This window comes from Phaethon lepturus, unplaced genomic scaffold (assembly GCF_000687285.1).
Source record: "Phaethon lepturus isolate BGI_N335 unplaced genomic scaffold, ASM68728v1 scaffold6367, whole genome shotgun sequence".
NCBI classification, from domain to species: Eukaryota; Metazoa; Chordata; class Aves; order Phaethontiformes; family Phaethontidae; genus Phaethon; species Phaethon lepturus.
Window position 1 is genome coordinate 175 of NW_010551026.1, and position 26,698 is coordinate 26,872.

The 26,698-nt window shown below is 38.4% G+C and overlaps 1 protein-coding gene across 1 annotated transcript; it reads right to left on the minus strand.

Annotated features, from left to right (window-relative positions):
* Nucleotides 1-1,350: 1,350 nt before the first annotated feature.
* Nucleotides 1,351-26,698, minus strand: TMEM135 (transmembrane protein 135; the record flags this gene model as incomplete). Its single annotated transcript, XM_010290719.1, is given in 10 exon segments — nucleotides 1,351-1,418; nucleotides 3,010-3,108; nucleotides 4,758-4,834; nucleotides 5,509-5,572; nucleotides 8,925-9,092; nucleotides 14,316-14,385; nucleotides 16,570-16,736; nucleotides 18,206-18,280; nucleotides 24,865-25,014; nucleotides 26,609-26,698. Coding segments are annotated over 10 exon segments (1,028 nt in total), but the record flags the coding sequence as incomplete, so codon positions are not given.

Sequence of the window (26,698 nt, forward strand, 5' to 3'; positions counted from 1 at the left end):
TTGTGAAAAAAGGGAAAGAAGAGAGTCCCCTTCTACCTTTAAATCCACAAAAAAGGTCAAAACAAAATACACTGTTGTTCTCTCACCCTAGCAGAGCAAACTCTGTCCATGCCTGCCCAAGTTTGGAGAACAATTTTATCGGTGTTACAACCTAATTCCTTTTCTTTACTTTTCAATATTGTAGAGTGAAAGGCCTACGAAATGGCAAAAGAAATTGCCTCTATGGAGAGAGTGTCAGAATTACTATTACAGAGATTTGCTTCAGATAAAATAAATGAACAGAACAGAATTTCTTTTCCCTCCTCTCTTTTAACTACAGCAGTCTTACGACTTAGCATAAGAGGGAAAAATATAGCCAAAATTGGACATCTGCACTGACATCATCCCCCATATCACGTTTGCATGGCCTCAGAGGTTGCCTGCAGACTGCCTCCAGGACTCCCAAGGAAAGCTTCCCACTATGTCTAGCAATGTCTTCAGTCACCTCATGTCCAGCTAAGAGTGTGCTGTGCCATGGGGAGTGTAGGTTCAACGTGGTCCAGGGACTGGCCTCTGATTTCACTTCTATTTTTATAATCTGGAGAGCTCACTGTCACAAACAGCATTACTTTTTATAATCCCATGCATAAACTGATCTACATCAAGATCTGGACGCCTTGTTTCTGCCACATACTACATCAGCATAATAGTGTACATTTCACTAAATTGTATTTTTATAAACCAGTTACAGCAAGATTTACTTTAAAAGGTAAGCATTTTAGATCCCTGCAGCAAACGAGAAAAAAATATCCAGTAAGATATTACAGTGTAAATTTATGGTTATAATCAGTGAAAATTTTTCATTAGTTTTCCAAGAAAATAATTCCTTCCCCAACTGAAATAGATGTCCTATTAAAAAAAATATTAAATCTTCCAAGAATTCTTACGAAATACTCTGACATTTCTAGTAATGCTTTTAAACACATAGTAATACCATGTTGTCAATTACTGTACATACTGATTTCTTCAACCTGTATAGTTTTTTACCCGTTTCTTCATATTCCAGTGAAACCTGAAAGCATTCCACTCTCCAAGTAAACTAAGGATAAAAAAAACCTTCAAGTAAAACAGTCATCTGCTAAACAGTCTTAACTAGATTTAAGTCCTTGCTCCTGTCATTAGACTAAACCTATCACTGTCGCTTCAGCAGTGAAGAGCTTCAAGTGGACTGGAAACCATTTGAAAAGCAAACACTCAGGAAATTAGCCCATACGCGCTCCTATGGCTCTGCCTTGATAGCGAATGACGTAGAAAGTTGAATGTAATCAATGACGTGTTTAGACAAGCCATAACATACCCCTGATTACATACCTGCCCTTTGTTAGCCGTAAAAGAAATTTCCAGTACGAAGGTCTCAGGTTCTGAACTTCCATTACAGCCTGCAAAGGAGAGTATTCTGTCAAAGCCAGCTGACAGCTTCAGGCAAAAGCTTCATCTGCTTCATCACATTGCCAAAAACCAGTGAAAGGATAGTTATGAAAATATGTATATTTTTTTCTAATTTTTTTTTTTTAAATGATCTCATGATTCATTGACCGAAAGCAGCTGTGATCACCTGCCAAGGTCTGGTGCTGTCAGTAGACAAACTGCTCACAGCTGAATTCCATGCTCTACATGACCACCACCAGCACAGGCTGATATTCCCAGAAGACTATCTTTCAAACATGGTGGCAATTAACTTAGATCTCATTGCAGAGAAAGCAACAATAATCCTTATTATTCCTACATACATGATTTTGCACTTGTGGATGCCAAATTCATCTGCTATTTTATCCCTCACTCATTCTGCATTTTGTGATCTACCATTTCTTGTAGTCATCTTTGTATTTCACATTACATATCTTAAATAATGTTACATAACTAAAATACTTGTCTTCTCTCTATTCTATTACTTTTCCAGCTCACTTATGAATATAGTGAGTAACAAACATCTCAGCGTATACCACTTTGCTAATTCCCCCCTCCTTCCTCCCTCCTAAATCTAGCAATTTGTATCTATCTTGGATTCCCTTTCCAACTAAGTAATGAAAAAAAATGTCCTCTTTTCTCATATGAACTTTATTTCTGTTAGCCTTATACGATGATCCTTGCAAATAGTATTTTGGAGATCTCAGTGCTGCAGACCTTCAGGCACACCCCAAGCACTAAAATATCAGTTCACTTTGCTACTAGAATGAGAGATATTCGCAAACACATAGGAGCAATGAGGAGGAGGAGAGGAATTGTTCTGTTAAGCATGAGAGAGCAAAAGAATGCTTTAGGGTCATTTTATATTCTCTTTATTGAGGGGTACAAAAAAGACATATAGTTATGGAGGTCCAGAAAACATTCAGTGGGATGTTTCAGCAGAAGGTCTAGAAATGGAGAGTGGTAGTGAAATAGTAGTGATTTGGGTACCACTGAAAAGAAGCTTTTCTAGCTGATGCAGCCAATAAAAGGACTGAGGGTGAAGGCATGTAATTGGCTTGGGAAGTGCAAAAGATTATTATTCCAGCTTGTTTTGAATGCAAAACTTCAGGTTTCCTTGCCAATTTTTGCAGTTTTTTTCAAATAGGCAACTTCTATTCAAGTTAGCTGAAAGTAAAAACTTCCAGTTGATTAAAAAAACTACATAAAATATTACAATATATTGTTTGTCTCCTTGAGAAACTGTCCTTTCATATGCTTATGAAAGTTCATACATTTATGTTCATCTTCTGGCTCAATGCATTTTAAGATCCCGTCCAAAGGATTCAGTGCTTTGTATAATGTATTCAGCTATAAGTATGCCAGAAACTTGAGTCCTAGAAATGATCTTCCTACAGTGATACTCAAAAGCAGGATGCAGGAGCCCCGATTCACAGCATCTTGTTGGAATCGCTACATCACATCATCCTTTCTATATCACTGTATCCCTGTCCTCCTCATTTCATTCAACATTTGACTTAAACTAAAAGAACTTCATGTTCTGTCAGAAGACAACATACTTACTGCCTGAAAGCATATTGATGTAGAAATGGCATAGATGATGCTGTCTGCATGAGGAAAATAGGGAACCTTCCCCGCTTCAATGCCTTTGAAGTATATAGTCTATCAAAATAAACAAAAAATACTGAATGAAACAAAATAAAGTAAAAGTAGTTTTTTACTTTTCATTTACTTTATCTTTTCAAAAAAACATGACAACATTACTAACCTATGCTTATATATTTTTGTATATGCCCACAAACATGACATTGATTGAGACAGCTTATAGAAGTTATCCAAGATCAACAGAATAAGAGGCTATTAACACATAGAACAGGACGTAGCAAAAGCTTGGGTGTTAAAAGGGTAGTATAGATCTTAAATATAAAAAGGGAAAGTTTGCTATGTTAAATTCTTCATTTTCAAAAAGCAAAAGAACCACGCAATAACTATTCCAACAAAGTGAATATTCACTGTTCTTAAACAGCTTGAAATCACATACTTTACTTTCTGAGAAAACATGTTAAGTTTATTTTCCTGAGCACAGCCTGACCTTCCAAAGCAGCACACGCCTCTCTGGTCAGTTACCCTTGGCTTGCATAAGATGATAAAAGTAGTGAAAAAAAAAAAAAGAAGAAAGAAAGAACACACAGCACTTTTCTTATTTCAATGCAGCCACAATGTCTCAAAGTCCAGAGAAAACCATCAGCAATACAAGATAATATTGTTTTTTTACAACTGGTGTTCTAAAAGTCAATATGGATAACTCAGCGTCACTTTTATAAAACCATTATGCGAACTACCTTCAGAGCTTGGTCTAGGATTACAAGGCGCATGAATAAACAGAGTAAATCTTACGGAGTATATCTTCCCTTTTAATGTTTAATTTTATGCTTAAAAAGAAAGTTCCTTCTTTTATATTCTTTGAAATTAATTCTGCTCTGGTAATGAAGGTGGATACGTATCACTAGGGAATGAGGCCCTTTAGGTGTGCAGGAGAAAGCTTTGTGATTTGGGGTTGATGCATAATAAGAGAACGCTCTCAACCTATTCCAGTGGTGCTGTTGGGGAAATAACCATGACTAAGTCCCAATTTTATGGAAAAATCACAGAAAGAAATCAAAAGCTGGTTAGCAAAGTATAGTCAACATATTCAAACTCTACAAACTCTTTTTTCTCCCCGGGGCTCCTAATTTTAACAAGTTCATAGAAATAACTCAAGCCTGAGAAATAGTAATTAGAACAAAGTTCATTGCAAAGCTGGGAATTCAATCAGTTGAAGTATACTGACAACAACTCCAGCTATAGACTAAAACCTAAGCTATTTTGAGTTATCTTAGATTGTTGAATGCCAAAATTAAGGAACAAAGGCAGGAAGTTAAGCTGTAGCTTTTGGCAATAAATCTGCAATTAAAGACCAGGCCTGATTTATGTTTCTGGCAGAATAGACATTCTTGGAACTTTCAGATTTAAAAAAATCTGCAAAAGCTACAAAGCAAAGGGCTATCAAGAGATCAAAAAAATTCATGGAGAATATACATGGAGACCAGTGAATAAAGGACTTTTAAAATGAGTCACAGAACAGAAAATAAGAAAGAAATGAGACCACAGAACAGCACTGCCTCTAGGCACACACGTACTGAAACACACCACTGCCACGCAACTTTGTATTATACTGGAATTGTCTGACAAAGCCTGTGAAGTTCATCTTCTTTTTCGGCCTTGAAAAAATAGATGAAATGAAGAACTCTGTAACAATGGTAATATCTTACCTCTACCAATTTGGACACCAGGTACATAGAGATAGTAGTACTTTTGTAAAACATCATAGAAATTCCTGCTAGACACCCTGTAACAATTAGAAAACAAAAGTATTGTTAAGATCGTGATTTATTGTTGCTGTTGCAGTATGCCAGCTCAACAGACACTGCATGAGATTATGCTTTCTGTTGCTACAACAAAGTTCAGTGATGTTCCTGTGCTGCCCATCAAAATACGGTTTATGTCATTGAAAAAAAAGATATTTTGAAGCCCTGAAATAAATCTATAGTTCAGGGCTCAGGAGCATAGCATCAAATTTCCTCTCTCACCCCACAAAGAAGAGAGACCCCTGAGATTCCAATACGTGATAGATGCACAACCAGCAGGGAAGGGCCTGCACCACCACACAAAAGTGGAGATCATCTTTTCGAATGTGTATCCTGCCATGTATGGAAGAGTCAGTGTTTGAACCTCACATTGCTACAGTCAGAAAATAAAGGACAACTTCACAGTTGTGCATACAATAATATATTGTCCTTGAAAGCTGACGTAAAAAACACACTATTTGATTGAATTTGCCTTACAATTTTAATTGCAACTCTTCATATGAAGCTACTTGAAACACCACTGTCACTTTGACACAATCTTGATGTACACTGTCCTATTTTCATCACAGAATTCTGAAAGGGAATGGGAGGACAGACAAGAGAAATATTTGTAGACTCCCAAGAGAGGCATATAAACTTTTTGTAATGGACTCACCAGCTACAAGTGCATGAAGCTCATCATCTAGGTTTCGTACCCAACGCAGGAAGCAACTAGTACCCTGTGGGTGAGCAGAGACCAGGATTAGCCCTAGTTATTTCGCTTTTGTAACGCATAAACTGGAGATATTCCTCTATAAGCTAGTAATATAGCACACAGTACGAATTGAGAGCATAGTGTGATAATATCCATAATCCACAGTACCTGAAACATTTCAGTGTTTTAATTAACAGTTTACCGCTACCATTTCTTTCAAAATCAGGGAGCAGATCAATCTAATTTCAATACCAATTTAATTCCAAAGCTCATCTTGAATTCACATAATCTTCATTTGCTGTAGTTATCTAGACACTTTCCCATGATAAAATCTGTTTTCAACTACACAACAAGCACCTTGAGATTCTTCCATACATCAAATAAATTCTGGAACCAGGAAAACACATTAATCTAAAAAGTCAGAACTGCATATGATTAAAAGACACAATGAAAAGCATAATAAACTTTTTTGTTGACACAGACAACAATATACAGCTGTTAGGCCAGAATGGATATAAGTAATTGTGGCTTGGGCTGCATTAAAATATACTTCATTTGGATGACGGCAGGTTACCAAATGATCCAGATTCTTCCACATCTGCCATACCCTCTGCATTGTTTTTTCAACTGCTTTGGAAATCAATACTCTGTCTCCAAATTTTATGCCTGGTAAATTTCAGTTTGCTTCTAAATGGTTCAAGATCTGCTTAGTAAGGTCCAATCCAGTGCTGATGGCACCGAGAAAACATTATATAATTCAGTATGACAGCCCACTGGTCTACTCTGAGATATGTGCATCAGCTTCTTAATCCACCTAATGTGTGCTTTTCATGGAATCAAAGAATGATTTATGTTGGAAGGGACCTCTGGAGACCATCTGGTCCAGCCTCAAGCAGGTTTAATTAGAACAGGTAGCTCAGGAACTTGACTAGTTGAGTTCTGAGCATCTCCAAGGATGGACACTACACAGCCTCATTGGGCAACCTGTTCCAGCATTTGGCCACTCTCCCATGATGACATATTTCCTTGTATTTCTTCAGAATCTCCTGTATTTCAGCTTGTATGCATTGCCTTTCATTCCATCACTTCACACCTCCAAGAGGTGTAGGTAGCATTAAAATCTCCCCTAAGCTTTTTTTCTCCAGCTTAAAACCCAGTTCTCCCAGCTTCTCCTTCCACATAATATGACCCAGTCCTCAAATCATCTTGATGGCCCTCAGGTGAACCCACTCTTGAAAGAAACGTTAAAATTAAAAGAAGAAATGAAGTAATATCTGCATCCAAAAATGGACACAGTACCACAGATGTGGTATCACTAGCTATTTTACAGTGCACATTCTTAATAAAAAAATCCCTTGCAAAGCCATTGACACATTGTAATAATGAAAGTCAACTTTCGTACTCCAACTTGTAAACTAATTTTAAAAAGGAAACCAGGCTACCATGGCAAACACATTTTCTGCAAAACCATGTTTGCTGACATTAATTAACAGTAAGTGGAACATAAAATATTAATAGTACAGTTGCTACAATCCTACAATAGCATTTTGGACTGCTTTTAGGGACAAGATGGACTTTTTAAAAGCAGCCCATAATGCAATTCCTTTGGGTTCAAAATGCATCAGGCATTTATTTATTTTTTGCTGTGGTCCTATCTTTTGGAGTGACTAGAATCTCTGCTTGCCCTACATGATTATTTCAAACTGCAAGAAAAATATAATGCAACGCAAACCTGTGTAAGTTATGGAATGCAAACAATAACAGAAAGTAGAATCATAGAATCATTTAGGTTGAAAGAGACCTTTAAAATCGAGTCCAGCCATTAACCTAGCACTGCCAAGTCCACCACTAAACCATGTCCCTAAGCACCACACCTACACATCTTTTAAATGCCTCCAGGGGTAATACCTCCACCACCTCCCTGGGCAGCCTGTTCCAATGCTTGACAATCCTTCCAGTGAAGAAATTTTTCCTAATATCTAATCTAAACCTCCCCTGGTGCAACTTGAGGCCATTTCCTCTCGTTCTATCACTGGTTACTTGGGAGAAGAGACCAACACCCACCTCACCACAACCCCCTTTCAGGTAGTTGTAGAGAGCGATAAGGTCTCCTCTCAGCCTCCTCTTCTCCAGACTAAACAACCCCAGTTCCCTCAGCCGCTCCTCATAAGACTTGTGCTCCAGATCCCTCACCAGCTTCGTTGCCCTAGTTTGGACACGCTCCAGCACCTCAATGTCCTTCTTGTAGTGAGGGGCCCAAAACTGAACACAGGATTTGAGGTGTAGCCTCACCAGTGCTACATACATACTTTATATACTATAAATAAAGGTCAGACTATGTCACCCTCATAAAATGAGTATCTATAGAACGAAATTACACTTTGCAACTGGAGCTTTTAAGAGATATCCAAATAATTTTAGCTTTTGCAATTTAAATACTTTTTTCTTTAAAGGCTCTTTTCTTAGAGCAAAAATTTATTTTTCAAATGAACTCTGAAGAGCCCATTTGCACTTTGCTGTCAAAAATTTCAAACTCTGTAACCTTACAAATTCTTGTCTCTCAGTCTGACTGCAAGTCAAGTGAAATGCTGTTTTGCTTACAAATAACACCTGGGTTTTTTTTTAATTTTCAGTAAATAAGATTTAACCTGCATAATACAAAATTATCTTAACTTTGCAGAGGAAGTAAAGTGGCAGTTGAAAAATGACATATGGAATTACGAATATAAAAGTGTAAAAGCCACTTCCGCACAGCACTACGCAATATATTCTCTCTTAGGGCATGTGCTTTGTCACATTCTCTTTTGGTATAAATAAACATAATTTGATTAATTCCAACAATGCTGTATGAATACGTATCAGTTCACAATCTGTCATCTTATAACGATGTAGAAGGGTAGATTTCCAAGTGGTAAGTGCAATACCCTTCAGCTGCACGTGATATATGTTCTGCAATCTCCTGCTATTTAGTGTCAAGTAAGAATTCCAGATATTGAAGCCAAAAAAATCTGCAAATGGGTTCTCTCTGGCAACACTACTGCTACTTCAGTCACTACTTGTGTCTGCACTAAGACATTTTTGTGTAACAGCAAGTCCCTTTGAAATCTGAATTCACTTTCTCTGAAGTAATCCCTATCTCCTGATCTTAATACCGTGCTGGTTTATCCACCTGATTTATTCAGAAATAATAGAAAAAACATATGGCATGGAAGAACAGTTTTCTATTTACAATTTGACTACTGCAATACAATAGAATTTGTCTATCACGTGCTGTAGCAAAGAGTTTCAGTAAGCAGCAGACTTTTTAGCTTTTCGTGATATTCTGAAAGTGAAATAAAACCCATGGTATTCATCATTTCTGTATGTTATAAGCTTACTTTGTATATACTGACGAAAGATCCCAGAAAAGCTCCAAGCTGGAAATTTTCCTTGTTGTAGAAGAGGGAAAGCAGCCGGGATGGTTCTGTAAACAGATGCCGGAAGGTGGATGGAATCCGAAGGCAACATTGGATCAGGTAACCAATGCTAAACATCCTAATGAAGCCCTAGAGAAAAGAAAGAAAGACTCTGTGGTAAGAAACCACAAATTCAGAAAAAGGAAACCCAAAAACATCTACAGAAGTACTTATTTTTGACATGGAGCAGTTTAAAACTCACTCTGCAGATACTATGTAAAATGCATTCCCATTTTCAAACTCAAGACCAGGTTTTTTTTCCCGATTCCCCTGTAAGATAGCAAAGGCAATAAAATCATAGACAACTGACTGTCCTTTAATTTCTATGAATATCTGAAAGACCTCAAGGGACAAACTCTATTTCTCTCCTGCTCCAAAATTCTGTCCTTTGAAATAAACCTGATGACTTCATTTCCAGGTTACTGACCAGCTTTTAACCACAAATGGGTATATAGGGGAAAGCAATGTGGTGGAAAAAAAAGAGCACTTCTATACTCAAATGTCTGGAGGAAGCACTAAAGGAGGAAAAAGTCCACAAAAAATAAAATTCAGAAAGTGTGAGAATTAGAAATTGACCCTGGTGGCTTGGCACGTGCTCACGTACTTTCCCACAACCAGACTGGAGGCTGAGTGACGCCTGCAGCAAGAGAAAGGGCAACACTGGAACGGAGATTATGTGCAGAGCTACTGAAAAAGGATAACATGGGTTCCAATGAATTTTTCTTACTACTCCACTTTGGATACAGATCTTCTTTTTTATACCACGTCACAAAACCACACCGGCTTTTTCTTTCCAAATTTGTCTCCCCAGTTTCTTATAGCTTCCTCTAAAGCTTCCTATCATTATTCTTACCCTATGGCTGAACTTCTCTAATCATTCTGAATAAAATCAGTGCATTTTTTGGTTGGAAGATTCCTTATCTGAAAACTATCTGTCACTTGCTATTGGCAAATAAGGCAGGCACCCGATGCTCATCCTTTCTGTAGTTCATTTTTTGGAAGATACTGAGGCACACCAACACAATTCCAGTTACAAGGACAACTGGCAGAGGGATTGATTGAACAACCTTTCAAACTCAGAAATTCAAAGCATTTTTGCCTCCTACAGGACTTTATAATGCATCATAAAGCTCATAAAATTTTATTGTGGTTAAACATCCAGTAATAAACTCTTCCTGAAGCAATTACTCTCCCCGCTACTCAAGAAGTGGTTTATGAGAATCAAGCAGAAGAAAATATAGTGTCATCCAATGATCCGGTAGCTATGAATGAAAAATTTCCACTTTTTCATCTGCTACTCTTAAAGATAGGTAAATTGTATGTACTGAACAGCTAATGACACAGTGTTTTCTGATCGTGCAATAAAAATGCCTACTGAAAGGTATGCGAGGTAAGCGGGGATATAAATGCACTGTGTCAAAATGTCAAAATTAAAATGAACGTATATTCACCCCTAAAATGAAGAGGTATCCTAGTGTGAAGTACATAACCCTCATCTTCCAAAAAAATGTGATGATTACGATACCAGGTACCATTATATAAAAAGAAATTCCTAAAACCAGCAGTTATGAACAAAGCCCAAAACAAGAGAACAGCAGTATGGCATGTTTGATATTTTCACCCAGCTGTAGGAAAGGTTACTCCGATGGGGTAAGGAACACTGCATTAGGAAACACCTAAATTCCAACTGGAAACACTCAAATATATTTTTTTATGAGTAGCCTACTTCAAGTGCTGAACTGAAGGACTGAGGTTTTGATGTGCACCGAACAGCAACAAGTAGCACACAAAAACTTTGTTTAGCTCATTAAGTCAACCAGGTGAATCCATGCCACCCTTATAGGTGTTTTTTAGAGTCACAGAAAGTATTACATCTTATAATCAATGCACAATATTGTAACTTTTCCATAAAAAGTCCTCAAATGGTAATGGAGGTAGAAAACAGTAAGAGTATATGCAGGATACTACAGTAAGTGTGAGCAAAGAAAACGCTGCCAAGAGCCATTTCTGCACAGAAGTTTGGAGTTGGGACTCAGATCAGCCAGAAGTAGCAGCACAGTGAAACTACGCATCTGCAAAACTCATTGAATACAACTTTTTTTTTTTATCTTTTGAGAAGCAGATTTCTTAAAAAGTTAATAATACAGTCAAGATTTGGCTACCACTCAAATTCAGAAAAGCACGTGTGTGCACATACACAGAGTTCAGTAACATACCAGAACTCAGTGCACCTGTTGTGACATATTACGAATTAGTTAAAATAATTTTTTAAAATAAATTAGTTAAGATATTTAAAATTTGTTCTGGGTATACGGTTGCCCATGTACCTTCGAGAGAGAATGCAGAGATTATAATCATCAGAAAATAACCTCATATACTTTTTGGTGATCCTAGTCATTAGGTAAGTTGTGAGGGTCATCCAGTGTCATCCACAGCATCAGCAGAAAAAGAGGACAACTGGACTACTACTGCTGGCTAATGTCTACCTAATGAAGTGGTATGTCATTACTAAATGTTACATAAAAGCTATCATGGATTATGTCAATGAGCTAATAATGTGCATTTAAATGTGAAGTAGGAGAAAAAGAGCATGCAATGACAATTAAAGCACAGATATGATAATGAGAAGATGGGTAAGGGTAAGATGAGAAGATGGGTAATGGTTCAAGGGTAAGGGAAAATACAGCACGGAGGGGAAATTTTGGCAGTAAACAGCTGATCAGATCATTATCAGATCTGAAAGCTCCCTTACATATACGGAATTACAAAAACATGCTCAAATCATGTTAGCTGACAGTTATTACTGATCAAATCCAGGAACAGCCATAAGAGAAAACTGAAAATGCTTTAAGCATTTTGTATCTTTAAAAATCCAAATACATAAAAATAAACTTTTCACTCATGTTTTAATTTAAAAAAAGTCACAGAAAAGGTAGGAAATTCAAAGATCTGGCTACCACTTCAGTGATATTTCCCTGATTATATTATTGTAGTCAAGAATAATTTATACTAAAATATTACACAAGTCTGGTACAAGAATGAAGTATAGCTCAAATGCACAACTGGTTTCTCTAAAGAGAGACCAGCCTTATAAAAATGTCTTTTTTTTTAATTATTATTTTTAGTCAGGTCAAGACTTAGCTCAGCTCCATTATCAGTTGGATTTTCTTCTCCCCTCATCCCCTTTCGAGGTATAGGAAATGTGAACAAAATGATGCTGAATAAACAACTGAAGAGGACAGTGACTCCTGAATATTCCCTTTTCGTTTTAACTATGCTTTTCACCACTAACACATCTTCCTACTCGCCTTAGTAAGGATAGAGAGAATAGTGTGGGGATGGTCTACTATACGCTGAGGAACTCACAACCTGGAATCAGATTTGGGTCACTCCACTAGTGACCAAAGAAGACTAACTCCTCTTTCTTGGTCACCCTTCTATTTTAAAGGCATTTCCAGCTCCTTGTATTCCATAACGGTCAGATCCCCTCTCTCTTTACCCATGAAGTCACACACACAATCATTCTTCCAGCAGATTATGACAGTTTTCCACGGAGAAGAGGCATCAGTTCCGTTACAAGAAATCCTTGTTTGCTCTAACTGCACTTGTAAAATAATACAGTGTTATGAGGGTACTTACAGATTTGGCTGCTGAGCATGCAGCACAGAATGCATAAGGATTGTGTATGAGATTAATAAATAAACTCAGGAACCAAGTCTGGACTAACAGTAGTTAAGTAGTAAAATATTCCTTAGTAATGAAAGACAGCACTTTAAGTAAAAGTGCAGCAGACTGAAGTTATAGGAAGGCACCCATGGAAAAAGATGCACACTAGGAGATACTATCATCAGCAGAGATCTGGAAATGCAGCATATCAACCCATAAAATCACTTCTGCTTAATTTTAATCTTTGTTTTGAATATAATATTCACTGCAGTCTTTGACATTGATTCTGAAGGCCAGACACTGATATCTATGGGGAAACCACAGAGTACTCTATGAACAAAGGCACAGGGGATGTCTTCTCCGCAGAGGATGGCCACCACGCACGAGCACTTAGGACATGGGAGACAAAGTGGACCAGGAGGCACTGAACAGCAAACTTACTAGGCAAGGCACGGAACAAGCACAAAGCAAATGGAAAGTCTGCATCCCAAAGATGTTATGCCTTGAAGAAAAGAGCCCATGAATGAAACATTAAGTGGACTGAGATACTGGTGAAAGGTTGCAAAATTGCAATTTGAATCTAAGTTCTGTTAAATATATGTCATACCTACAACTGAAAAGTGACATAACTATCCTAAACTATTCGTGAATGCTCTACTCCATAGTCTCATCGTGATTCAGCAGAACACTTAAGCACCATCTCAAATTCTATCAACTCCAGCACAACTTATATCCATGCTACAGAGTGGTACGCTGATATACTGCAGTGTAAAAAGGGTGCTAGTACGACACAAAATGATGATGTTAATAAACATACAAGAGTAAATGTTGTGCTAGATCTCATTCGATGCTAAACTTAAGCATAGCTCTTCTGAGATAACATTAACTGTATGTAAAATTTTAATTTTAAAGAGTTATTTTTGAAAGTAATATGTATCAAAAGCATCTGAAGATATTCAAATCCACTTTTGCAGATCCGTAAATAAAAATGGGTAAGTTATTAAGTGATTGAGATCTTCTGGAGTGTTACCAACTCCTAAAACAGGCATAGCAGGTGGTACCACCTGTGCCAACCCGACGCCAGCCAAAACAAATCTCTACACAGTACTCCTCTGAAAAAAAATGCGCTGATCACATTAATAATGGAGGACGAATTATGCCACCGGACACAAACAGCTCTTCCTGGGCGCAGCAACTGTGACCAATCTCTCATTACCCTGAGTCCTTAAAATAAATGGAGGAGCGAGCCCAGCGCCCGCGCCAGACCCGCGCAGCTGCACGTGCGCCGGGGCCGCACCGCCTGCCGAAGCAGCACATTCCAGGTGCTTTATTTAGGGTGGAGTCACAAGTGGGCTCAGCCGTGAAGTGCATCACATAGCTAAACAAGTTCCTTGCTCGCCAGCCCATTTTTTCCCACACGTTTTATGTTATTCATTCACTCCAGCTAATCTGAAAGACCAGAGAACTTTAACCCCACACCACTCCATCCTAAATTGAGAAAATCTGTTTTCAGGCTTGTCACATTTTCAATAGAAGAAGAATGAGTAACAGGCTCCTTTCTCACTTCGAAAGTATATGCTTTTTCTGACTAAAGACTTTTACCCTGACTTTGTCAGAGTTTGTCAATCTAACTTTTTCTGCACTTACTTTAATACAGTATGAGATGCAATTATCTCCGTAGTGTTTACAGCATCTATGCCTTGGGCCATGTTTGCACCTGCAAAAAGCACAATGAAACACATATTAACTCGTAGCTGTTTTCAGCATCTTCGGCAGGAGACTTCATAAATTTTTCTTGCCTAAAAATACATAAAGTGCTATTTTCCCACCATTCATTCTCCCTGTTACCCATTGAAGGGCACTGTGAACTTTTATGATGCTATAAAAGGACAATAAAAACTAACAATACTTTAGTTGTATAGCAAGAAGTGTCTGCACACTTATTTGGATCCAAACTCTTGCCATGCTACACATTAAATACAAAACTAAAGAACAAATTTTCTGCTGTGGTCAACAGGGAGTAGTGATGTGACCCTTCCCGGTTTCTCTCTGCTCCATAGTTCTGGAAGGATATTTGACCAAGCACCCATTATCTGTGTCCTTACTTCTTTCATACCATTGTAAGGTTCACTGGAGGGCAATGCAGAACATACAAATGCACAGAGGTAGTGTGTGAGACTTCTCTCAGTTACAAGCTTTTCACTTCTGGGCTATTTCTTCTCCTGTGTTGATTTTCATGTAGCTCTTACTTCAGACTAAGAATTTGACCTTGAGCGTTTGAAAAGTGACTGGCTTGGGGTGGTGGGACATGTGGATTGTACAGTTGTTAGCCCTGCATTATGTAGAATTAAAAGAAGTAATGTCATACCAGGTCTGAACATTATATTTTGCTATAGCCAAGTATTTAAGTTTTAATGCAAAATAAATTACACTACTTATATTCTGTGCCAAATACCTTGGAAGTTTTGAATCATGTACTATAAAGTCTAATGGTCATAAATCATCTGTGAGGTCAGTTTATGTAGCAAAAATTGTAATGAGAATGTGATCAGGTTACAGGCATTTAGACTCAATTATACTGAAAAGAACCATATGGAAGAGAAACCTGTGAGAGCATTAGGACTGAAAATTGAGTTTTCTGAATGTCTGTGTTGGACGTTTCAAAATCTTAAAGAAAAAATGCTCTCCTTCACCCATAGTCCCTTGACCCTTGTATTTAACAAAGAATGGAAGAGCTATAAACTATATTTAGCAAACCAAGTAAGGGGTATTTAAAGCAAAATAGCTGTAAGCACCTCAGCTAAAAGAATCTGCATATGGCTTGAGCTGTCTACTCCATGTTGTCTAATACAATCACGCCTGAGAAGCCTCTGCTGACTTCCCTTATATTTTTCAATTAAAAACCACAGCAAATCATAGGAAATTGCCACGTGATGTAGGTCACTTCATTTTTGTTCATGATCTGACCAAGTAAGATAAGCCACTACTTTGAGAACACAATGCACTTGGAAGACTTGTTTCTCTCCTGCATGTCAGCAGGTAGAGATCTTGTCATAAAACTGCTCCTGGAGAGGTCAATGGAAGTGAAGATTCATAGGTGTGGTGAATTAAGGGACATGGACCCTTAATCCATTTTTTATTCCATCTTCCTTGTAAATGAATGAGTCCTTATGGCAGTCAACGTGCCTGAAGCAGACAAATCAAGCAGAGCAGAAGTACATCATCCGAACACATTAGCCTGAAAAGCTATCTGATGTCATTTCTTCAAGCTCATACTAAGGGATAATAAATTGGATCCTGTAGACCAGGAGGGAACCTATCTTACCTAGGTTCAGATGTCTAGATCTGATCCTGTGCAAAACAGTTTCAGACTCACTCTTTGCTTTGCAATTTCCTATTTCCTGACAGAGGAGGCAGGCCAGGTGCTATCAGCCCTGTTCTTAGGCAGTTCTCCTTTATGCAATACAGGGATGTAGGTCACCACCAAAAAGATGATGTTATGGTCCCTTAAGGTGACCTAAGTAAGGTCTGCTGCTGTGCAATTTCCTCTCCTTAATATTACTACTAGCACCAGCAGAACCATGCCATGAGGTGGTTTTGCTGAAAACTGCAGAAAAAGCAACCACCACTCTGCCACTCAGAATTGATTGAACTTGCTCTCCCTCGTTAGAAAACCACACATTGCAAATCATTGCTATGACATACAGGTCCTAAATTTTGCTTTCATTAGAGTTCATTATTTGTCGGTGTTAACTACCCAGTAAAAATGAAATGCAGAACACTTAAATGCAAAGCAAAAGTATTATAAAACATTGTCAAATAGAATGTAACAAACCATTAAAATGAGCTATGTAAGAATGATTAATTTTGTTTTGTTTTGCTTTTGTTTTCTTCAACTCACACTTTGTCCATAAGCTTTTTTGTTAGAGCCAGTATGTTTGCTGTCTGTGATTTTTTTTCACAACGCTTTATCTGTCTATCTATTTTTGCAAATGCTGCTTCAGGTGAAAATGAATGAGTGGGGATTTCTTCTTTCCCTACAGAGCAAAACAATAAGTATATAAATAACTCAAATAAATACATTAAGCCCAATATAAGGCTCTAAAGTCTTCAAGACAAGCTTGAAGTTACTATCCATGAGTCTGCAAAAGAAAATGCATCCTATACAGCTGCCAAACCCTGTATCTCTTTGAAAAGAGCAATTCACTGACATACATTTAAACTTCAGATAATGGTCACAATTGCTGAAAGGAATTTTTTAAAACTAGGAACAAAAACATTTCTGGGAAAGTCCATCTCTTACACAAAGCAAGAACACCAAATAAGAAAATTAAAAGGCACATGAAATATCTCAATTATCTCCAGCAAAATGAGGGTACATAAAGGTTGATGATTACTACAATATTTTTATAAAATAACTATTTTGTAAAATCTTCAAAATGTTTTCACTCCCACCAAGACCATCAACTTTGTTTTGCTTGGCTTCATCTTCAGCCCTCTTTCTTCACCCAGAAGTTGATATTGTCAATATACCAGTTCATCTTAGTTGTAGAATTACTGTATATCAAGGGCAAAGGAGGTCATAACGGCAAGATGTTTCCTAACAGTTTGCACTATAATCCGAATTATACTGTATTTTGGTAGACTTGCTGAGGGCGATGAAAGTATAAAAACTTTGTCATTTGGTACATGACTGAATCTCCCAGTAAGCTGCTGATTTCAGAAACTGGTGTTTCATGGCCAGATTTCTGGACTATAGACTGAATTATTTAATTATTGGCACTTTATATCAAATTCCACAGTTGTTTCACAGCTTCCAACTCTATAATATATTTTCCACTACCAACAACAGCAAGTCTGCCTTGCTTGGCTTCAGCTCTTGCCTTCACCTGTGAGTTGACACTGTCCACACACTGGTGGACACTGAGTGGTAGATAGGCAGCAGAGTGTATGAAGGACAGATAAGAATAACGTGTCTTTGTACTTCTGACACAAGACACAAAGATGAGAGAACTTCAACTACACAAATGACTAATACCAGAGGGTCCCATTGCAAAGCAAAGCTTAGGAGAGCCTGGACCACTAGGGCAGACACAAGATTTAGTGGCACATTTAGGATCTCTCAAATGAATATGCTACAAGTCCATCATTTATTTGGGTGTTGGTCACAGAACTATTGTTGTATTCACTCAACATTTTGTAAATAAACTCCAGGTCAAAACACAGCAGCCATTTGTTTCCAGAAGGATATCAGGAATCATGAATCCCAGTTTTAGGAAGAGAAAAGAGTAACGCTCCTTCAAAAACATGCAACCCTATGTCTGCATTTTCTTTCAATAAATGTCCCAAATAGGAAAAGATTCCTCTTTTGCCAGCATATTATACTTTCTTCAAAGTATACTGTATACCCCAAAACTGGAAAAGTTTTACAACAGCATGTTTTTCTCTTAGGAGTACCCTTTTCATACAGTGGACCTGATGCTGTGCAGGATTCCTCAAAATCTTCACTTTACGCTACGTACTCACAGAAACTTTACTTACTTTAGTGCAGAGTATGTAAATCCTTTCAAGCCATCTTTGCACCTGAAACATAAAAACAACAGGTTTTTTCTCTAACGGATTGCTTGCAATACAATATAAAGTGTTACGGATTAAGTATTACGTAGAAGGGCCGTGGATGAACACCAGCTTCTCATTAACAGAAAACAGCACGTCTGTAACAACTCTGTGGCTATCCCTGACTTCACAGTTGTCACCACAGCCTTGGGACATCTCAAAAATAAAGAGTACAGCATACTAATGCCAGTGCTTCTCTCTTTTATCCAAACCAAGAGTGGAGAAATTTTTCAAGGATGGTGACAGAACCACTGGGGTGACAACGGAAGATTTCATATGACAAAGAATTGTTGCTTTATGGAAAAGAAGTCATGATGAGTTTTACGAAACACAAGTGTTACTGCAAGAAGAGAAAGTAGGGTTGGACCTCGATAAAAACCCCACCCTCTTGTGAAGAGCTGCAGGGAATACTTATTCTGACTTTGAGATAAATTGTTCTACTTTGCACAGTGCTGATCTCTGCAGCTCATTACTTTCAGAAGACTCTCAATCTGAAAGTCACAGTTTTTCAATTATATAGTGGTTGCTGTGATTCTGAGCTTGATTATATACATCCTTCCTTACAGACTATACAGTTCCTTGGGCAAATAATGACCACAGTAAAGAGTCCATAACTGGCTGTGAAAGATTTAGGTTATTGACTTTTTTCTGTCCAGGATACAATGAAAGAATTCGAAGCTTGCAGCTGCTACAGATTCTTCCTGGAAGACTTCTCAGTGTCATGTTGGTAGCAAAGCAAAGAGCGGATACTTGGGTTTTTTTCCCCTTTTCTTTTTATAGAATTGCATGGGGAGTACCTCATGGTAACAACGCATTCTTGACACAATACATAAAGCACAAACTAACAACTTATCAACACCGCCACTTCAAGAACACATTTGCTCTAAGAGACGACAGGACAGCAGTTGCAACAGGCTCATAAGTGGGAGTAGACGAACACAATCCTTTGCCTTCTGCCTGCAGAGACCAAGTTGTCCCCAAAAAGTTTGTGCCCGAACACTCCTGAAAGCATGCGACACCATCTCCCAGAAGGCACCATGTGTGGTCAACGCATACTACCGATGGCTGGCCACACACGAACGGCAGGAAGAACATAATGAGATGAAATATGTTCACAAATCAAGAAAGTCTTGCTTTGTCCTGGCAGGTGGGTGCCTGGTACGGTGCTGGTAAGATGTCACAGCATTCAACACTCCTGGGAAACTCTTCCCAAGGGTATGGCCTTCAACACATGTTTTCAAGGACTTGCTTTTGTCATCTTGTGCACAATGCTAAATAAGTATCAGGCACAGTTACACACCACACCAAAAAATTAATCTTAAAATGTTTTTCTTTTAAAATCACTGCAAATGAAATATTGGTCATGTATATATGACCTATAGGGCTTCAAGGTAAACACATAAAAATAAAATTGCTCACTGTGTCTTTAATTAATATAGAAGTTTGTAACAAAAGATACATAAACATTTTACTTTTTACGGTTCTTTACCTATGGAATTCAGAAGCTGAAAATTATCACAGCACTTGTACAGAAAGATGGACTGAAAGATGGATTGAAACAATCAGTGAGTGATAAACTGAAACAAATGAAATGAGCTTTGCCCAGAGATCCCAGTGAATCACTGGCAGAACTACAAACGCAAATGCACAGGGTTTACATGTACCCGCATGGTCCACTATCACGAGTTTGATTTTAAAGCTCCAATTGACTTTAAGTTAAATGCCCTTTCAGTTAAGGGAGTTCAACACATTATATCTGCAAGCTGCCAGCTCAAGAATAGGGCCTTAGCTTCTACTTTTCTTTTCCAGTAAATTAAAACCATACACAAACTGAAATGTAAACATGCATATAAGTGTTTCTAGAATAATATTGAAACAGAAAAGTAATTAAGGCATGAACATAATGATGTTTTTGCCTTAATCACTCCAATGCAACTACACTTTGAGTTGCAAGTGTTCAATTATTCCTTTATTGCACCAGCAGATGTCCCTACCCAACTAGTGCTCGGACTGACCCGACCCAGCGGAGGCCACCCTACGACTCATTTGCTTTACACTCTCCCGAAAGAAACTGTCGGTCAAACTCTTTCTTCACTAATACTGAAAATCAGAAGATATCTGAATCACTTAAGGCAAAAACACCACTCCAACCCTCTCCTCTTTACTCCAAGAAACATGAAAAAGATTTCTAATGCTTATTCGAATTACACGATTCAGGTCAATTCTATGCAATAAGTATTCGGTGTATCGGAATTTTATTAGTTATTCTTATTTTTCTTATTTTCTTAGCTATTCTATATAGTTATGGAGCTACAGCTATGAACCCTCCTGCAAAATGCACCAAAGTTAAATACGTAGTTCAATATGGAAGTAAGACTAGAGATACAATTCAATTTTTTTCCCTTTAACTTCCTGATTTTTTTAATTATAGCACAGTATAAAAGTGCTATTTAAGTTCTTAAATAGAACTGGATTCATGCTGCTTGCTGTCTAAAATGTCTTGTGTAAAATGGTTGTGCAAAACTAATGCATATGTACAAATATTGCATATTAAGGGTTTCAAAAACCGGACTCCTAGAGAAACCATACTTTAGACCAAGAGCAATTTGTGCTGTAACTCACCCATCTTGGGGGGCAATTTTGGTCTTACAAATGAAGCGGCAATGCACAAAAAAATTAAGGGTCTAGTTTTTGGCTTTACATCATGAATTCAGCATATTAAGGTGTCAGAATACTGGTCTAGACATTGAAATTGCCTTATTTATTCACTCACCAGGTACACAACACTGGTAGCAACAAAGCAGTCCTCCACACTGACTCCAGACACACTTCTTTTGGGGAGGGACAACAAAAATCCATGCAGGGACAGTGTGGAGACGTCACAAATTCCGTGACTGGCCTTGACGGAGACTGCTGAGGTCCAAGGCTAGCCGCACATGGCGCGTTTCATGAACACCTGGCTGCTAATAACTGAACTAAGACTAATGATTTGCTTCATACAGCCACTAATTGGTAATAATAATGCCACCACTAATTGGTAATAATAACTTTTACTCAATGCTTCATTGCTTAAGGGGTGAAAAAGTCTGCACTCTGCTGCTGACCCCTGCGAGCCATTGAAGCTGCAAATGAGCACAGCAAAACGCATTACGTGTGCATGGCGTTGCAGATACCCCCGAGACGGGAAAAATCTCAATAGTGTATTATAACCTTGATTTTAGGGTATTATTCAACCTGGAAGGTCTGAGATAACTGGTGAGCTGTATGCCTTTAGAGGTACTTGGTGAAGCTCACCGCCCTGAATGACCCAGGGACTGAATCCCAGGCTGCAGGAGGGCGGCACCATTTTTTGCCCAGCGAGCAATAATTTAAAGGGCACATAATCTGGTTACATTTTCCCATCAGAGGGGAAGTTGTCCCTGGTACAAAGCCAGTGGCACCAGAGACTCTGCCAGCTGTCCCTGTTGGGTACCGCATACCTGATCAGAAGCAGAAATGCTCTGCTCTGCTCCAGTTTGGTTTTGGCCAGAGCCACTGTTGGAGCAGGAGGAGAAGAAGAATCAAGGAGCCAAAGCAATAAATTTGGGTTCTCCAGATTCCCCTGCTGGGACAGTTTTGGCACATGAGCAATAGGGTCGATTTTAATTGCATATTTATAATATAAATTTAACTTATGGCCACACACATTTATTTTTTCATAAAGAAAACAGAAACAGTGGAATAGAGCCAAGGCTTGATACTAACTATACTTCCAACAAGACACGTACTAACTCTATTTATGTTTGTGTATGTAAAGAGGTGCTGTATAGGAGCTTACACTACTCTCCCTCCAACCTGTGAGAAGGAGAAGTTCCCATACTGAACTGTAAGGCTGGATGCCAGCAATTACGTTTTGGGTTTTTTTATTAGTATGTCTTGTCATAACTCTTCTAAAGATTTTCTCTATGACCAATAGATATACCCTGCGCAAGAAGCCTTCTGAGGAAACAAGTCACTTTTCACCCATGGAACTGGTACGGAGAAAGCAGCTCACAGCAACAACATATGCCCTGTTTAACAACATATTGCTTATGTTATCCTTCACGGTAAGAGTAAATTAGAAACTCCTATATGCAGAGCTCTCGTTATGGCCACGTGGGAAGGAAACACTGCTAGTGCGGGACGTGTGTTGGCGTATTACTGCAGCACTTCTGCCTGCAAAGGAAGACTGGCTGGGGGGACGTTTCCCAGTTAAGGTGTCTCGTTTTATGGAGAAGGGAGGATCACTGTGATGAAACGTGACTGTGTCTGAACATGCCAGCTACATCCCTTGCTATTAAATCCCTTGCTATTGGGAATTAACAGCTATCTACGCTCCTTTGTAAGCTGTGCTGAACTCTAGAAGATAATCCATTTTCTGTTTTAAGCTACTTAGAGAAGTTACTATACCATTCTCCTTCTGTTTTCCTATCCTTCATTCCTCATCTGCTCCCCAGTGTTAACAGTCAAGAGCAAGAGGTGTCATTTTTCTGAGGTCTTCTGTATCCAATTCTCTTCTTCCTTTTCCGTCCCCTCTTTGCTCTTTCTTCCTGCAAGTCAAACTCCTATTTTGTATTTCTTCCCCCATCTGTCTTCTAAATGTTATTCTCAAAAGCTCATTTCTTTTTCTTAAAAAAAACAAAATCCATCTGTACTTTCTCTATACCTCCTCATGGTCTGACACTTTCCACCATGATAATTAAGATTAAAGTGCAGAATAAGCACCACTGAAAAACAAGATTATAAAGAAATTCAAGACTCAGGGACACACATTTAATCATTCTGAATCAGAAAAAATGGAAGAATTAGTTCAAACTCAGTTCTAAGTTGTTTTGAGACTAATTTGTTTATGTGGTGACTGTAACATAAATTTTCCAAAAGGCTCTGGGACCCAAGAACAATTCCAAACCAATAAGATCTTCCTCACTGAGGTAACTATGTAGAAAAAGGTTACTTTAAAACAAAGTATTTTATATCTCTGGATATAAAATAAGAGCGAGTCCAGTCAAATCTGCTAAGACAAAGGAAACTGAAACCAAAGGTTATTCAGAAATGTGTACCACTAGTATTTTTCCCAGTGGAAGAAAACACACATTTTCATTTCTGAGCGGAAAACATGATTTCTAAAAATTATGACTGGACATGCCACAAAAGCTATTTTGACTTCTCATTACTTAGTGGTGGCGAACTTTCCAACTATCTGAACGGTATCTAGATCATTCTCAGGGGCCAAAGAAGAACATGATTATTGTGCTAATCCTATATGCCCAAATCCATTGAGGTGTCAGAGGTTTATAAAGAGGCTGCAAAAAAACATTTTGGTCTTCATTTAGATAAATCTATGGGAAACGGCATCCTAAAAATCTTTGTAGATATGGTTATACAAGAGTCCTCTGATTTCAGGAACTACTCATGACTTTCACATCAGCTTAAAAAAAAGAATACTCTGCTTATATATTTTCCTATCAGAAATAAAGTGCATCAACTCTAAAATTGCAGCATCCTACTTGGAAGCACAGAGTGATTTAGATACCATTTGTTTGGATCTGTGCTGGTTTTGGCTGGGATAGAATTAATTTTCTTCACAGTAGCTAGTACAGGGCTATGTTTTAGTTTTGTACTGAAAACAGTGTTGATAATACAGGGATGTTTCCATTATTGCTGAGCAGTGCTGACATAGAGTCAAGGCCTTTTCTGCTCCTCACCCCACCAGCGAGGAGGCTGGTGGTGCATAAGAAGTTGGGAGGGGACACAGCCAGGACAGCTGACCCCAACTGACCACAGGGATCTTCCATACCATACGACATCATGCTCAGTATATAAACGGGGGAAGAAGAAGGAAGGGGTGGCGGGGATGTTCGGAGTATGGTGTTTGTCTTCCCAAGTCACCGTTACACGTGATGCAGCCCTGCTTCCCTGGAGATGGCTGAACCCCTGCCTGCCCATGGGGAGTGGTGAATGAATTCCTTGCTTTGCTTTACTTGTGTGTGTGGCTTTTGCTTTCCCTGTTGAACTGTCTTTATCTCAAACTATGAGTTTCCTCACTTTTACTCTCCCGATTCTCTCCCGTGTCCCACTGCGGGGGAGTGAGTGAGTGGCTGCGTGCGGCTTAGTTGATGGTTAAACCATGACAGGATCAAAACCACTGCTTGCAGTTGATTAGCATCTAAAAACAAAGGAGTTTCCTTTCTAGATCTACAGGTACATGAGGCACAATGAGTTATTTTTGCTTTTTCTTTTGTAATTACGGTCATTTCAACTCATCACCTTTAATAAAGACATTAAAACTTGCATATATCACAAAGATAACTCAACCCAAAAAGAATATCCATATTTCAAACTAAGTTGTGGTCCCCTGTGTAGACGTGTAAACATTTTTGTCCATCCTTCCAGATGGAAACATTTTCTTAGAGACAGTGAACAATCATCATATCAAGGCACCTGGAAATGCTGAGAGCAAAAATAACCTGTTCCATGATTCCATCCACCAGCTGATGTTAACTTTGTTTCCCCCAATATCAAACCTAAGCCCTTCCTTTGTGCTATGTCTCCATATCCCAACTTTTCCCAGATGATGCAGGAGCAGGAATAACCACCCGCTTTCCTCTCTTCTTCCACTTTGCCAGGACTGGGATGGAAAAACTGATAGAAAACCTTTTCTTCCCCTCCTCTCACCAAGGGTCAGGAAGGAGGCCCCACCTTTTTGGACCACCTAACCGCAGGAGAACCAGCAACGGCTACAGGCAGAGAACGTCACCACCACACACAGAGCTGCCTCCTAGAAGACTCAGTGGGATCACAAGGCACTTCTGACTTGTGCAGAGAAATTCCAGAGGCAAATTTAAGGGAAAAAAGAATTTATGCCCAGATTCTCTCTCCTCTGAATTTCCCTTTTTGGGATTAAACATTTATTTTCTTTCTATCTTTACCCATAGGTCTTACCTATTCAACCCAGGACTATGAAGAAAATTATAAGGAGCAATTATAACCAAGAAAATCTAACCCCATGGACAACATGTACCTTTCAGAAAACAGCTCAGAAATCAGATTAAAAATAACTGAAGTCAGGAGTTTGTAGCGGAAACTCTTACAAAAGTTGTACTTCAACCTATTAAATGGGCAACGCAGCTGGGATCAAAATACAGTTAAAAGTCTTATTGCTTGTGTTTCCAAATCAGATTGATAGTTTAAGTTTTGTGTGTTTAAATAAAATGTGAAAGAATGTATCCATGACATTTCTTTTAGCTGTGCGTGAAGTAAAAGATGATTTTTTGAAAAGGCTACATTTTTGTAACTATTGCATGCAGCAAATATAAACCTATATTTTTAAAAAAAGTAAATTAACAAAGAAGCAGCAAGTAGGGACACCATTCAAGGAGAAGGTGAAAAAAACACAGTAGAGCATGTACATTATTTTTTTCTAGATCTATATTGAATCCATAATTTACAATACTTGGAAAGAAAGGGTGAATGAAGATGACAAACAGCATACTCAACAGTGAGCTATGGTTCCATTAAGCTTTCATGTAAATCCAGGGAATTACATTTTTAAAGAAAAATTCTGCAATTCTGGCAAGAATGGGACACTGCGATTGAAAAGAAAGCTGTTTATACTGAAGTTAAATTACAACATTGGATTCAGCATTGTAAACCAAAGCTGTTATCAATTAACACTTCACATCTGATTGCCAATCAAGTTTTGTGTGTTACTGACAACGAAATCAGATTTCTAGCGATGTTAATTATTCTGCTACTTACAAAGCTCTCATTTCTTCTGAGATTAGTGCTTCCTGAAATATGCATTTCTGAGTAAATGAAATTTTTTGCAAAAGATCTTAAAAGCAAAGAATTATTTTCTTTTAAAAATTATTTTAGCTGGACGCACCCCTTCCAGGTGTTTGTGTAGCAACAGCGCTGTGCTATGGGCTCAGGAGGAACAACTGAGTCACTCAGATGGCCACGTTTCCTTCTCAAAACCCTTCATCAAAGCCCCTGCCTCAAACAGTTAATAGAAGAAGCCAACATCAATTAAAAGAGCTAACTAAACAATGACGTTAAGGATTTCTCTGCTAATTCAATTGGGTTTTTGAATTTTGGAAAGTGATGTCGTTTTTCCACTACCCAATTTTAACTTTCTTCTTACAAGTGTTTCACCAAAACAACATTAACCTTCTGCTACAGCAAAACCCAAACACTCTCTCCAAATCGGGCACAGAACAAAAATAGGAAACGGCAAAAAAACCCTGAAGGCATGAAAATGGGAAGTCAAATCGCCTCTAGGGGCATCAGGATACAGAGAAACGTACCTTGACACGCGCACAAAACCACGTCCACCTCTGCGGACGAGGTTGCACCGATGCCATTTCATTGTTGTTAGAACAATGAGAACGGTCAGT